The following is a 15,990-nucleotide window of genomic DNA, read 5'->3' as shown; positions in this document are numbered from 1 at the left end:
ATATAATTCAATTTAAAATTAAGAAAAAATCATCTATTAATTATTGGATCTAAAATTATCAATATATCATCTCATGATTGTTATATATATATATATATATATATATATATATATATATATAAATTTCCAATACACTTATAATAAAAATTGTAATAGAAAAATTAAATGAAAACCGAACAAAATTAAAATACATACCTCAAATTTAGGAGTTTGAAATAAAAACCTTCAATCAACAATTTGAAGGTAATTCGGACTAAATAATGCACACTAACAAATCAACCAATCAATAAAAGAATATGTATTTTCCTCTAAAAAAATAATGAGCTTAGGGTTTCAAAGGCCTTACCCCATCTCCTCATTTTATAATCTACCTCCTCAAGCAACTCCTGCTCGCATCGTTCACGAGCAGCAACGGTAACTTAGCAACGTTCATTCGCCAACGGTAACTTGCAACGCGAAGAAAATTGTCCGACCTCTGCTCTATGCTTTGCAACGTGAAGAAAATTGAAGCAGGAAGGGGCAGAAGAATGGGCAAAGTAAATATCGCAGGACCAACTTGCGAGATTTGCCACGCGTCAGTTCACTAAACTTCTGCACAGCAACTCTTGCAGGTTGGTCCTACGAGATTTGTAGAGTCCCGTGCCATGCGTCACCTTTCCGCTCACTGGAGCTTTAAACCTCGCAGCTTGATGCTACGAGATTTGCTCAGTCCCGTACCACGCGTTACTTTCCCACTCGCCCATCAGTTTTAAATTTCGCAGTATTAAGCTGCGAGATTACGTAAGCATTAGTTTAAAAAATTGTTTCCAAAATATTATTTAATATTTTATTTTATTTTATTTTAATAATAAAACGATAAAAACTCAAAGAGTGGGACCTGCAAAAATTGTGGATTAAAAATGTCAATAAAACAAGTTTTGCAAATCATCGTCCGTTTATGGGAGCTTTGATTGAATCGCACGGCTAGGATCAAATTTAAAATATGCGGATCAACCAATCGCCATGAGGCGCACAGAAAAGTGCCCAACCAGCTACACACCCGAACCATTCCGCACCTATAAAACCTTGCCCTAAATCGAACTCCCTCTCCCTCCCTCTTTCGTCTCTTTCAAGCCTCCAGAGCAGAAAGCGAGATGGGCAGCTCAGCCAACGGCGTCGCCGGCGACCGCGCGGCCAGCAGTCACGGCGGCGCCGTCGTCGATAAGGGCGTCGACTTTGCGAACTATTTCTGCACGTATGGTTTTCTCTATCATCAGAAGGAGATGCTCTGCGACAGGGTTCGCATGGACGCTTACTACAGCGCCGTTTTTGAGAACAAACACCACTTCCTTGGAAAGGTTTGTCCCTCAAGAATATGTTTCCGTAATGTGTGAATTTAATAACTTTTTTGGTTGCTTATTTTGTTTGTTTTCTGGGAAAAAGTAAGAGTGAAAGGAAAATGGTTTCTTCAAATTTTTTTGGAAGCTGAAATCATGTGATTAAAAAAAAAAAAAATTTTGCACCCTTTTTCGTTTCCTTTGCTTTATTTGGAACATATCAAAGGGTTTGTTGCCTCATTGTCTAATTGGGTGAATCCGCGGAGAAGACCGTGTTGGATGTAGGAACGGGGAGTGGCATTCTGGCAATCTGGTCTGCACAAGCTGGTGCGAGGAAGGTTTATGCGGTGGAAGCAACTAAGATGTCATTACATGCCCGCGAACTCGCTAAAGCAAATAATGTCGAAGACGTGGTTGAAGTGATTGAGGGTTCTATTGAGGATGTTTTACTGCCCGAAAAAGGTTAGTTCCAATGAATTGCAGGGGCCATGCATGCTATTATACGCTACTTCAAATTTGAGTTTTTACTTCCCGTTGTGTTTGTGATTAACTCTAGAAGTTGGTTATTATGCAGTTGATGTTATCATCTCAGAGTGGATGGGATATTTTCTTTTACGCGAGTCTATGTTTGATTCTGTGATCTGTGCGCGTGATCGCTGGCTCAAGCCACATGGAGTTATGTAAGTGCTTTTATTACTTGCTGTTTTGAGCATCTTCTCTAACATTTTAGAGCTGAGCAGAGCTTCCTTATTTGCGTGTGATGATTATAATTGCTACTGTTGTTGTTAATGAAATTCTGAGGCCCTTCTTTGTGGGTTTTCAAACTTCAGATTTTGCGCAAAGAGATTCTCTTTTTCTATGGGATGAATCAGACAGGAAGTTAGGAGAGAAAATAGTAATTAAAACGTAGAAGATAATGTTAATTTTTCAAATAAACCCCACTAGCCCACTTCTCTTTCCAAAATTCAAATACTCAAATTCACTCAAATTCAAATTCTCCTACATATAAATTGTCAAATACTCAAATTCACTTTGAACAAATTTTGTTGAGTTGCTAGTTTTCTGTCTGCTTGACTTAGAGCATATAAATATAAATTATATAATAAATCCATATTCCTAGTTCAAGCATTGTCAGCATAAATCCATAAAATTCTCTCGACTCTCAAGGGTCTAGAGTCCATATTGTGCTCGACTCTTGAGGGTCCAGAGTCCATATTGTGCTTGACTCTTGAGAGTTCAAAGTCCCTACTATTATATTACAAACCAAACATGAAATTTAAATTGGTTGTGCAAAATTAAAACAAAAAATGACATGAAATCTAATCTGTTTGTGCAAAATTAAAAGTAAATCTGGAAGAAAAATTGAAATGGCTTTATCCATCAGCTATCACTTCATGGCTTCTTATCTCACAAACTTCCACTCCTCAGTTCCTGTGCTGTAAATATTTGAAAATAACATACTATTAAAATTCCAAGTTTTCAACAATAAGCCAAAATAATAAATTATATGTTGTCAATAATGATAATTTATAGGATGTAATCTCTATGGCAAAACTCTTAAGCATAATCTCAATGTGAAACTAGCCCTATGTCTTTCTTTGATTGACTTATTCACCAATTGTGGACTTCAATGCAACCTTTGACAACTCTAAAAAATTGTATAGAAGCACTTGTAAGTTATAATAACTAATCATTCAATGAACAAATGAAAATTTTTGACAATATATATATATATATATATATATTACCTTTTTCTAAATTTTCAAGGTCATCTAAGTCTTCTTCAACCTTAATTGGACTAGATGAACCCCGGATCCTGTCTTACGTATATATAAGAGCTTGCACAATTTTAGGAGTCAAAAAACTCCTGGAGGCATCAAGAACATGTCCTCCGGTGCTGAAAGCAGACCGAAGCAATTGTGAAGATGGGTGTTGCTAAGATGTCACGAGCCATATGCGAAAAGACGGGAAACTTTGGACTATTTAACTTCCACCACTCCAAAATATTAAAGCCCTCCACGTCCTTCTCATAATTCTCACTCAAATAGCTATCCAAGTTTGATTTGTTATCTCCACCTCCAATTTGAGTCTTGAATTTTTGATACAAAACTTTGAACTTTTGTTGTGCTTCCTCTTGACCAGTGGAGCTTGAAGTTTTATTTATGCTTGATTCTTCATTTTTATATTGTGACAACTTCCTATACTCAATAAACTATTCAAAATGTGGTATCCTTAACCTTTTTTCCCATCAATAAACCTTTGTCATCTTCATACATCATAGAAAAAGCATATTGCACAAATTCTAACTTACGTCGAGGGTCAAGAACGGATGCAATAAAAATCAACACATTCATTTTCTCAATGTTTCTGCAGTACTTGTTGTATTTTTCCTTCATTTTCATACTCATTAAACTCAATTCCAAGTCATTGCTACTTTCCCACTCTTTTAGAAGACAATCAATCCCACTAATTTCATTAACAAAGGTATTATTTGTTACATACAAAGCATTTGAAACTTGTAAAGTGAGGCCATAGAAGTGTTCCAAAAACATCACAAACTTTCTAACTTTTTCCCAATCAATCGGTTCAAACCTACTTGGTGTCATCCCTAGCCTCAAGCTTAGTTCTAAAAAAAGGATCTTCATCCCTAAACCTATCAAAAGCTATTTCATATTTTATGTTGTGTCTAACATCATATAAGTAGAATTCCATCGAGTGCCAACATCTAGCCATAACATCGTTTTGCATTCTACTTTTTCTATTTTTGCTCAACTTTTGAAATTTTTCAATGTAGTTGGTGAATGCGTGACATATCTGACTGCGTCCCTAACATGAGCAACTGAATCCCTTATTTTTTTCAAACCATCTTGCATAACTAGGTTAATTATATGCGTAGTGCATCTCATGTGAATGAATTTATCCCTTAGAATGTCCTTTTTCCAATTTGAAAATTTTCTTTTTTATATAGGCAACTGCACTGTCATTTGAATTTGCGTTATCTACTATCAGAGTAAACACATTGTCAACTCCCTAGGCAACTGCACTGCCATTTGATATGCTTCCTGAACTCATCCATAACTACACAAAGAAGGGAAGAATTTAAAACAAACCCTTGATGTACTGGAAATTCTCTAGATTATCACAATTCACGACCCTCTTCTTTGTCATTAGAGTTTGTGCAGCTACTAAACAACAACCAACGTTCACACGAATCATACAGAAGTCAAAACACTACTAAAATGTACTTGAAAATTTTCATTGAACCAAGATAACAAATATGAAAGCATCTAGAAACAAAAGATCAGCACGAGATTCACAAATCACAACTAGAAGTTCTTAGGTTATCCATATGCAACAAAGATTAATTTTACAAAATGCATAAATGGCATAAATCTCAAATCTAATGACTTAGTAACAATGTGAGACTTTGAGAGGTGACAACCATGGTGAGGATCTGGGCAACGATCATGACAAGGGCTAGGGCAACGACATGGCAAGGGCTAGGGCAACAGCAAGGTGCCAAGGGCGAGGCGACTCAAACTCTCGAAGTCTCTACTATTGATCTCGAAGCCGATTAGTCGAATGGTGGGATGGAAGCTTGGATTTGGAGTAGGGGTGAGCACAACAGATTGACGAAATGTGCATTGCGAATTGCAATGTGCGAATCTGTTACCTAGCCCTGGAGGGCGGAGGTTGGCTGGTCGGCGATTGGTGTGGAGACTTGCTGGAGCTGGATGGTTGGATGCTAGAGGGTGGAGGGCCTGGAGGCTCGAAGTCTCGATGGACGAGAGGGCAGAAACCTGGAATGGGAACCTTGATTCCTAAAATCCCAAAGGCGAAGTGTGGAAGAGATTCCGAGTAGGCGGTAATCTGTTAAGTTGATCGGGTTAAAGTGTTAAACAACATATATAATTTATATTTAATTATTTATATCGGTTAACTGAAATTTAATATGCCCATAGCCGAACCGAAAATCAAATAATCAATTTAACCCAAAATTAAAACCGAACTAACCGAGTTTGGTCGGTTATTTCGAATAATTCGGTTTTCACCGAATTGTGCATGCCCCTAGTAGTGTTTACAATGTACATGATCATTTCAAAAGTTATTTCTGAAGGTTTAAATGAGGTTTGGGGGATACTGGAAATACCTTGCAGGGTGATTTATTTGAAGGCAGATAAATTATTGATGCTGTTTTGGTGGCTAGTAAGGTTGTAGGTGGTTCTAGAAGAAGTAATTGAGAAGGGGTTGTCTTCAAATTGGATTTTGAGAGAGCTTATGATCTAGTGTGAATCGTGTGATTTTAATGGGAAATATTTTGGTTCTATTGGAGAGATGGAGTAATGGGTGGTTGTTTGTCTTTTGCTGCATTTTCTATTATTACTAATGGGCAGTGTACTTAGCTTGTTTCCAATTTTTAGAGGGTGCTGCATTAATGGCATATGTTTTGAGTAGGTTGGTGGATAGGATTGCTGGTAGAGGTGTTGTTCATGGCCTTCCTATTGGTAGGGATGATGTTATGGATTCTCATTTAGATACCATTTTCTTGTCATATGATGCTATTTTGAATGGCCTTGTAGGTTTTTAAGAGGATCTTGGGGATGAGAACTAATATGCAGAAGAGTGGAATAGCTGAAGTTAATTTGGTTCCTGGGTAAGTCTTGATTTTTCTTCTTTAGCAAGCTTGTTGTGTCCAGCATTGGCCATTGACTTATTTTAAGGTTTTTAGGGAGTAATTTTTGTGTGGGTGCCTTTTGGGATTTTGTGGTTGCTAAGGTTTCTTAATGTCTTGAATCTTGATAGGAAGGGCACAGCTATTTCTTTATTTATGTCATTTTGATTTAGGTGTCTTTATTCTCTTTTCCACTTTGAGTCTAGGTAATTTGGTGTGAAAGTACTCTAGTGAGGAAGTGATTGGGATTTTTGGTATGAGATGATTGCAACCTAGAAGTAATAACAGATCGGTTGTTTATATCTGTATCAGTATAGCCCATGAGAGCCGTGGAAGTTCAGTTTGCATACTTCTTTATTCTTTTCCTTTTGTCAAATATAAAGTGGTTGGTGGCTCTCAGGTTAGGTTTTGGCGATTGGGGATAGACTATACTCCTATTTCTTTCTTGCATTTTTCACCTTTCAAAATCTTCATAATGCACCCACTTTTTTCTTGGTTTGTGAAGAGGATCTAGTCTCTTGGAGTTCTCATTTTTGTGGGACTCTTGTCAGCAGATAGGCTGTGGGGCTCACTAAATTACTTGATTGGTTGGATTTTTTTTTTCCAAAATTCTTCTAGAAGGGACACTAGAGTTTGCACTTTGGATAGTGTTGGTGTCAATTCTTTGGAACTCCTATTCTCATTTTGCTTTACTCCTTTTGCTTTCGGCTGCCTCTGTTTTGGTGGCTTGGCTTGCTTGGCCATGCTAAGAAGTAAGAACCCTTAGTCAATGCTTGGTGCAACAAGGGTGTGGGGTACGACTGGTTGAGAGGGAGGGCAACATTGTATGAGACTGGCTGGTCCACTCCCACAACCAGACTAAGTAATAAAAGGACTAGATTGCTCCTTGTTTATTTTTTTTCCTTGTTATATTGTTCTTTTCTATTCTTTTCTTCTTTTTTTTTTTATGGGTATTTTGGTTTTTTAAGTGAATATTGTATCCTTTATGTATAGGATTCTAGACATGGGGCAGGAAAACCATCACATACTCATAGCTAGTCAAACCTCGCCACCAGAACAGAACAGTTGCATTTGAGAGTTAAGATTCCATCCAAGTTTAAGGCATTTTTTGGTTAACCGTCTTCAACGAAGTTGAAGTTGGCAATTTGTTGATGACTAGGAGACTTCTCATGGTAATATCTCCTGTTGTAAGTGAGTGTTTTGGAAGTGGTAAATCACATTCTGATATTTTCTCGCATATTCCTGCTGCATGGAAGTTGTGGAGTAAGTTATTCGTTTGTTTTGGGAATGTTGAGTGTGTTCAGAATTTTGGTGGCTTTCATGCTTGTTTCTTTAGAGATTTTGGAGGGGAAGAATGCTAAAAAATTGTGGAATTCTGTAGTTTTTGCAGTGCTTTGGAGCATCTATTTGGAGCGAAATTCTTAGGGCCCATTTAGTTGTTGAAAATAGTTTTCATTTTCTATTTTATTTTTCCAAATGATTACAAAAACTTTAGTTAATTTCATTTTTGCAACATTTGTATGAAATAAATGAACAATAAACATTTTTAACACCATTTGTTTGTGGAAATTATTTCATTTTTGATTTCTATTTTCTCAAATAATTACGAAAATGCCATCTTGTTTTTCCCAATTTTCCAAATTTATATTGAAAATTTGGAAAACATCTTTTTTGTTATTTTATAGATTTCTAACTCTTATTTTACGTATGTGAGCTTAAAATTTAGATCTTGGACTTGTATAGATTTACTCCTAAATCCATGCAAATCCAAATTCAAGTTCCAAAATCTATGATTCCAAATATTTACCTTATATAATTTTTGGGAAATTGGAAAACAAGTTGCCTTTTTTGTAATTATTTTGAAATTTCTAGATAAAAAATGAGAAATTTTTGTGCACATTTAAATACACTCTTTAATTTTCTGCCTTTTTAATACAAATGTTGAAAACCTAAAAAATAAGTTCAAATTTTATATTTCTTTGAAAAGCTAAAAACTGGAAAATTGGAAAATGTTTCCCACAACTAAACAGGCCCTTAAATTTTTAATGGCTGCTCTGTCTCTGCATTTTGGCTTGGGATAGAATAGATTTTCTTGCTTCTTATGTTCATATGGTTATTTTAATGGAGTCCTTTTTACAGACATTTTGTTGGATTCGCTGCCTCTCTAGGGTAGTGAAGTTGATGTTCATTGCTTTTTTCATTTTTTAATTTTGTCTGTTCTTCTTCTCCTTTTTCTTCTTCTTCTTCCTGTAAAATACTAGCTTATCCTTCTCTTTGTATCTTTTTTTAATAACATCCCTTCTCTAAAAAGATGTCTTCTACTTGAAACTTATTTGCCATTCCATTTTTATCCTTTCTTTGACCATGGTTATTGGGTGTTCTTGTTACTTTCTTATCAAGTTTTTTTAACAAATATCCCAATATAGTTGAAGTTTTAAATTGTATTTAACCCTACATGATATAAGAAATTATTTTGGTTACCTTGTTGTGGAATTTGTTGGTTGCAAGATCCACTAGTAGGACATTTTCTGATCTGTTCGTTGTTTGTTCAATCCAAAGTTAAATCTTTGTCCCTTGGGCTTCCCTTTAGAACTATTTGTCTAGGTTTGAGGTGACTTTGAATTTGAAATAAACCCTCAATTAGAAGCCAAATTGTCTACAATGGGGTAAGCAGAAGTCCACAAATTTTAGCAATGAGAGTTGTCTCTGTATTTCCATGTGAGATGTGTTTCATGGGAGATGGTGGATAAGCTAATACTCATGGTCGACTCTGGGAAATAAAGAACAAAGAAACTAAAACCTGCATCCCCACCTACCCCATTGACATTTGGGGGTGGGGAGGAGACATGAACCCCAAGCCTAAACTTGTTTATAAATGGTTTCCATGTTTTCTATTCTCTTCTATAAAATATCTTCTTTTTATATAAATGTTTCAATGTTTTAAAAATCCAATCCAATGATGCTCATTTGGCAATATGTTTTTAGGTGCTCAAACATGTTTTCTTTATTTGTCTTTTTAGAAATATTTTACAATAGTAGTGCCTTAAAGTTAACACAAACAGTATACAACACAAACTAAATTGTGAGAAATAGAAACAACAGAAATTTAACTTTCCCAATGCAGTCCCATCCATCACACCCTCCCCCATAAAAAAGTGATCATTTTTGTACTAAAGAAAATATTTCTAAGGATATGTTGTTTTATCATCTGAATGATTATAAATTTATTGGATTTTCCTTCAACTTACTCTTGGTCTTTCTACCTAAGCACAAACTCAAATATTATTAATTATATATATACCTGGAAGAGGATATTGTTTTGACCTCACGAGGGAGAGAGATTGGCACATTGTATTATGGAGTGCCCTTTTTGTTATAGTTGTCTTCTTTAATTACTATATATCGAAGACTGCAAATTTTTATAATAGAATTGTAAACTGGTGAATGTGCAGGAGATTTATGTTTTTTGAGCTTGCTACTGAGATTAAGTCATTCGCGTCAAAATATTTTAGTTTTTAGGTGAAGGAAAACAAACATCATAGATTGACTGAACAAGCTTTGATGAACTAAATAGGTATCCTAGCCATGCTCGCATGTGGGTGGCACCTATCAGGTCTGGATTGGTAGAGCAAAAAATGAGGGACTATAAAGCATCTATGGATGATTGGCATTATTTTCTTGATGAGACAAAAACATACTATGGTGTTGATATGGACACACTAACAAAACCTTTCTCCGAAGAGCAGAGAAAATACTATCTACAGGTGAATGTTATATTTTAGTGGTGCTTTTAAGTTTAATTATGAGATCATCAAAAACTGTCAACTGTTTCTTTTTCAGTTTTTCTTTCCTGTGGATTTTGAAATGAGGATGGGTATATATATATATATACATACATACATACATATACTTTCTTCATCAGATTCCTATCTGCTAGGGGCATGTGGCTAAGTGCTATAATGCTAGTTTGATAAATCTACATTTTCCCAGGAAATTGTACACCCCTTAGTGAAACCTTCTACTATATTCGTATCATGTTTAGCTGTTTTACCAAAAGGTGGACCATATTATCATGGTAGCTAAAATCGGGATCTGACTTTGGATTGCTAGGGCGGTTGGCAGGATCTGATTAAAGATCATAAGATTCTACCAACTGTATAAAATAAGTATGAAAAGCGCATTTATATATTGTTTTGTTTTTTCTCCCACCTTTCCATGGTTCATAATGCCTAAATTCCTTCTTTTACGTTAGTAGCTGGTAATTCTATTTCTTGAGATTTTTATTTCAGAAGGAACCTTAATGATTGTGAGGTTGAGGAGCATGCAGCATCACTTTATTGGATTTTGGATGTCTGCCAGTCTTCTAATAGGATGGTTGTTTGGGTGTGCATTTTGGATGCTTCGAGGGAGTTCTCTTGCAATTTATTTTTTCTGATAATTTGATTTTTTTCTTCCAGGACTTCCCCTCTTTGTTGTAGTGTTTGTAGAGCAAAAAATTCCTCTTCATTTAATCTTGTGCTGAGTTAAGAAAAAAGAAGAAGAAGAATTCAATCTTTAACATCTTTCCAGGCTTTTTCTTTGACTGATTGAATTGACGTGACTTGTTTTTCTTTCTTTTGTTATTTTAATTTGTTTTCTCATTGGAGGATTTCTTATCATCAGCTTTGTATATTCTTTTCTTATTTAATGATTTTTTTTTTTCATAAAAAATTAAGTGATCTATACCTAGGTAATTGCAAGTGTCCAATACTAATAAAATCATGGTTGAAGCAGCTTAAATGGTAGGAATAGGATCTTCACATAACCTATGATCAAAGTACAAGTTGTTACATTTTAACCCCATTTGATCCACTTGTAATGGAAATGGAGTGAGTGCGCAAAATTAAAAATATATTGAACAGCTAAAACATGAATACTCAAAATTAAAAATATGTTCTTACAAACAAATAACAAAATCCAAACTGTCATGCTAGCTCCTCAACATTAATGTCATCATTCAAGCCAGTATCTGCTTCATTAATTTCATTGAGATCATCATCAATTTCACTATCATCATCATTATTATCTGCAAATGAGCTAGTGTACTAAGATATGTCTGATACTAGCATTAATTTGAAACACCTATTGAGCAACAAAAAAAAATTTAAATAGCGGTGAGCATAATTTGGGGAAACTCGAATTAACCGAATTAAATTGGTCGGTTCAGTTCGGTTAAGAACACAGGATCGGTCGGTTCAGTTATAGTTTTACAAAGTTAGGTTAATCGGTTAGGTTAAGAGGAATGTTAATTCGGTTAACTGAAATGACTGATTTGATAATTAATTAAAATTTAAATATAAATTAGTATATATTAATTTGTTAATATGTTAATTAGTATTTGCTAATTTGTTAATATGTTAATTAGTATATGTTAATTTGTTAATATGTTAATTAGTATTTGGTAAAAATCTACAATTATATTATGTTTTTATTAATTAATTTCAAATTAATTCGGTTAAATTTTGGTTATCCGAATTACCTGAAAAGATAATTCGGTCGGGTTCGGTTTGGTCCCTCTATTCGGTTGGTTCGGTTAACAGTTCTCATTAACCAAAAATTTCGGTTAATTCGATTAATTAATAGAATTTGGCCGAACCAACCGTTTGCTCATCCCTAATTATAGAGTCTTACAGTCCTATTGTGATCATACCACTCATACTACTGATTTCAGTAGAGTGATCATACAAATTTGGTGACTCTATGTGGGATTAGGATCAATGGATTGTTCGATCCTACAATCTGGATCCCAATTTTAAAAACCATGGATAACATTGAAGTGTTGTGCCTCATTAGTAATTGGGATTTGGTTCATATCTTATCATTAATATTGGATTAAAGACATTTTGGGAGGGCTTGACTTCATATATATTGCATTGTGAATCATTGATAAACTTTGGTTTACTTTAATCCCTTGGGACTTTTGCATACCAAATTTTGCTCTTATGTGCATATGACATTGTTGCCTGCTCCAGTACCTTCTATATCTTACTAAAATGTGCAATATAACTTTTGTAGACATCATTGTGGAGCAATCTTCATCCACATCAAATTATAGGGACGGCTGCTGTTATCAAGGAGGTTGATTGTTCTAAGGCAACTGTGAATGACATCCAAATGGTCAGATCAAACTTTTTGTCTTCAGTCACTATGGAGAATACAAGATTCTGTGGTTTTGCTGGCTGGTTTGATGTCCACTTTCAAGTAAGTTGGCTGACAGTATCCCTTAAAGGGTTTTTATTTTTATTTTTTCCTTTTTTTTTTTGGGAAGTTTTAGTTTAATTTTAAAGGAATTTGTGCTTGATATCCACTGTCTGCATGGTAAACAGTGGATGTACTCATAACCATTTTCCTCTTTGGTGTCACAGGGAAGCTTGGATAATCCTGCTGAAAAAGTGATTGAGTTGACAACTGCTCCTAGCATAGATAACGGCACTCATTGGGGCCAACAGGTCTGTATCTCTGTACAGAAGGTTGCATTTGGTAATGTCAGTATGGCTCCTTGGATTTGGAATTGTGTGGAACTGGACAAAATTTTGTGTTAAGAGTTTTGTGCAGCTCCACTCAATCCCAAGTTTGGTCAACAAGTTTGTCTCTAAATGTGGTGGTGATGATTTTCAACCTTGTGATGAAATCATGTAGTTAGTCCACTTAGGAGGAGATTTTGAGTTAGCAAGTGAGGCCTAATACAAAAATGCCTGATCCTGAACATCTGCCAGCTCAATATTTTCACTTATGGATACCCAATTAATGAAGAGTTTACAAATAGTTTCTGGGTGAACTCCTAATATTATTAACTGCCCCCAAGAATCTGAATGGGTAGTAATTCCATACAGTTATGCATGTGTTAGCAATGTTGGGCTTTGGGCATGATTTCTTTGTGAAATTCCATGGAAATTGGTAGACATTTGTCTATTTCACAATGATCCCTAAATTTTAATTGGTGTTTTGAATGATGGAAAATGTTTCTGGTTAGCAGAAACATTACATAATTGAGGGTAAAACTTCCAACTTTTCATATATTCTTTTATTATTATTTCCTAGAAGCAGCAGTTCTGATGTAACTGTTTGTTTTTTTCTCTTTCTCGCATTCTTTTGCAGAGGATATCTTAACCCCCTTCCATTGTAATTAGTTCTTCTCATTAATAGATATGTTCTGTTACCAAATTATTATTATTTTTATCTTAAAGAGTAGGGGATTCCTTTGGCCTGTTATCTATGCACACATATCATGCATCTAATCTGGTGTTATGCAGCATTTGTTTGCTTTGTAATTGATGATTCGTGCTTGTTTGTTTATATTATTACTGTCTGTTTTCCTTATTTTCTTTTGTTTTGACAGGTGTTCCTCTTTCATCCCCCCATCCATGTTACTGAAGGGGACCAAATGAGTGCATCTTTCTCAATGAATCGATCAAAAGAAAATCACCGATTGTTGGAGGTTGAGTTTGGCTGTGAGATTAGGCAGCCTTCTGGCAAGACGCTTCTCCCATTTAACAAGAAATTTTACATAGAGTGAAGGGGGAAATGGATTACATATTTTGATTCAGCACTAACACAGGTACATCTGGAAGATCCTTAAATATAGTAATAGAGATAAAATTTAAAAGCTTAAGAATGTGATAGTTGTTCATTTTGTTTAAGTTGGGAGTCTTTTTCTTTTCCTCCACAAATCCTGATCTACCAAGCCCTACTATGGCATGACAGCTCTTCAAATGCATGCGCAATACTTGACAATGGATTGACTTTGTGATGCTGGCTGGAAAATTCCCCTTGAACCCTTCTGATATATTAGTTGATGCGTTTTGTATGCGCACCAGTGTTTTCTTACATCTTGATGCGCTTGAGGGTTTTGTGCTTTATATGGTGCATATGCCCGTACCACATTCTTGTTGGATTTTACCTATAGGTTTGCTTACTTTTGATGGAAAAGTGAATATACGTCTTAACATAACCATACATTTTATTTTTCCAGTGCATTACAGAGACTTGTGAGACGGGATCGGAGGGGCTGCTGTCTCAGACACGGTCAATTTCAAGCGTATGGTAGTGATTTGCAATCATGAAAATCACCTAAGGTGCAATGTGTTGATGCCACTTCGATGAATCATATTGACTCTTGTCTCTGGAGATCTTCAGCTATTTTCCCCCTTGGAGTGAAGCTGTGCTGTTGTGTTTTGATGTTTTATTTGCTGTGATTAATTTCAAGTCGGCAAGAAATTTGCTTTAACACTTAGTGCTGTTTTATTGAAGTAAGATTTTTTGTTTTTTGTTTTTTCATGGCTTCAAATGCATTGCATTCTGTATCTAATCCAGACCCTAAACTCCACCCCACAAAAAAAGAAAGCAAGAGGAAGAAGTGCTGCATGCAGATGGTACAAATATTTGCAGTGTCTGCCAACGCCAGTGTCATAGTAATATAAATATTCACATCTGCTCCTTGGTATTTTTTTTTTTCGGTTTTTTTTTTGTTTTTGTTTTTTTTAAATAAATATTTTTGAAGTTTTAGAAAATAATTTTATTTTTTTTCTATGCACCTTTTGTTGATTCTGTTTTCGTTTATATTATTTATTTAAAAAGAAGTCAAGATCAATTGTAGAATGAAAAATTATTTTGTATTTATAATATATAAAAATGACACTATGCTTGCTTAAAAATTATTTCTTGAAATGGGAAATTAACTTCCTTTTCAAAGAGAAGAAATTGACTTCTCTACCATCTGTCTGTATGTGCTTAGCAGCTTCTGGTGATTTTGTTTTGGTAATTAAGTGAGAAGAGTTATTTATAAATGCCAATTTATTAATCTATGGTGTCAAAATTTTATGTTCACCACGGATATGTGAAAGACTTTGAGTGTTTTTGAAAACTAATTAAAAGAAAATACGAGTGGAATTCCGTGGTCATTTGCAGTTTTTGAATCATGATTTGAGTTCATCAGATATTTTCCATCTTGTTGGGACAAAAAGATAAACTGTAACAAGACAAAAAGATAAACTGATTGGATTGGTGCCTAGACAAATATAGGCTTAATCAATTTCGTATTTGATAATTGTTTCCTGCTGTTGGTTGGCATTTCTTTATTTATACTCTCTAACTCTTGAAGCTGCTTTCTAGCCATTCAACTTCAACTTCACCATGTTGCAAATCTTTATCATACCCAATGTTTTATTTATTTATTTATTTTATAATTTTCAGTTCTCAATCCCAAAAATATTAAATCTCTCTCTCTCTCTGACAGCACTCTTCGTAAGCAGTCAATTGTAAGCACTTTGTTATTTAAACCTGCTATAAAACTCTTTGGTACCCCATCCTCTGTTTTCCCCTGTTGTTGCCTCTCTCTTTTGCTTCCTTCTCCCCGACAATGCAAAGGCCGACAATTAGTTCTGGATTCTCTGATGCGTTCTCGCCGGCGGCTAAGGGTTTGCCACCTGATCAAAAAATTTTAGCTTCTGGGGAGGACTTGCCTATGTGGCTATTGGAGATGAATTCAGCGCAGCACACAACACACGGCACAACTGAAGATTGACGTCTGCCAATTCTGTTTTCATATTTCCTTATGATTCCATTAGTTAGTTGCTCATTTTCTTTGTCCAGCTGTATATAAAGGGTAGTAATGTATTTCCTTACTTAGTTACAATATTCTTTGGTAATTGTATATATAAACACACGTTTGTAAGCTTGCTGAAATAAGAAGAAATACAGACAGCATTTTTTTCTTCTTTTTTCTCTGAAGTCTTCTTCTGCGATTCTTCCTCTATTTCTATTTCTAACATGGTATCAAAGCAGGATTCAAAGATACCTAATGTTGAAGATGATGATGCTTCTAAACTCTCCGAACTTTTATGACCGATACCTGAACTTTTTTGACCCTTTTAACCCATTCTGAATTGAGAATGGTAATAACCTTGCTGCTGCATTGGTCTCTAACCACCTTACTACTGATAATTATGTCAGTTGGTTGCGTGC

General features: G+C 35.1%; 1 protein-coding gene across 1 annotated transcript; it reads left to right on the top strand.

The window, feature by feature from the left end:
* Window positions 1-1,046: 1,046 nt before the first annotated feature.
* Window positions 1,047-14,406, top strand: LOC131157824 (protein arginine N-methyltransferase PRMT10). The gene is made up of 8 exons (XM_058112224.1): window positions 1,047-1,337; window positions 1,586-1,778; window positions 1,891-1,996; window positions 9,563-9,752; window positions 12,043-12,228; window positions 12,393-12,476; window positions 13,367-13,585; window positions 14,000-14,406. Exons 1-7 carry the CDS (start codon window positions 1,134-1,136, stop codon window positions 13,541-13,543), a joined length of 1,140 nt encoding a protein of 379 aa, XP_057968207.1. The 5' UTR covers window positions 1,047-1,133; the 3' UTR covers window positions 13,544-13,585; window positions 14,000-14,406.
* The last annotated feature ends 1,584 nt before the right edge of the window (window positions 14,407-15,990 follow it).

The sequence above is a fragment of the Malania oleifera genome, chromosome 6 (assembly GCF_029873635.1).
Source record: "Malania oleifera isolate guangnan ecotype guangnan chromosome 6, ASM2987363v1, whole genome shotgun sequence".
NCBI classification, from domain to species: Eukaryota; Viridiplantae; Streptophyta; class Magnoliopsida; order Santalales; family Ximeniaceae; genus Malania; species Malania oleifera.
The sequence above is the reverse complement of the archived record's forward strand: the minus strand, read 5'-3'. Positions and strand labels throughout refer to the sequence as shown.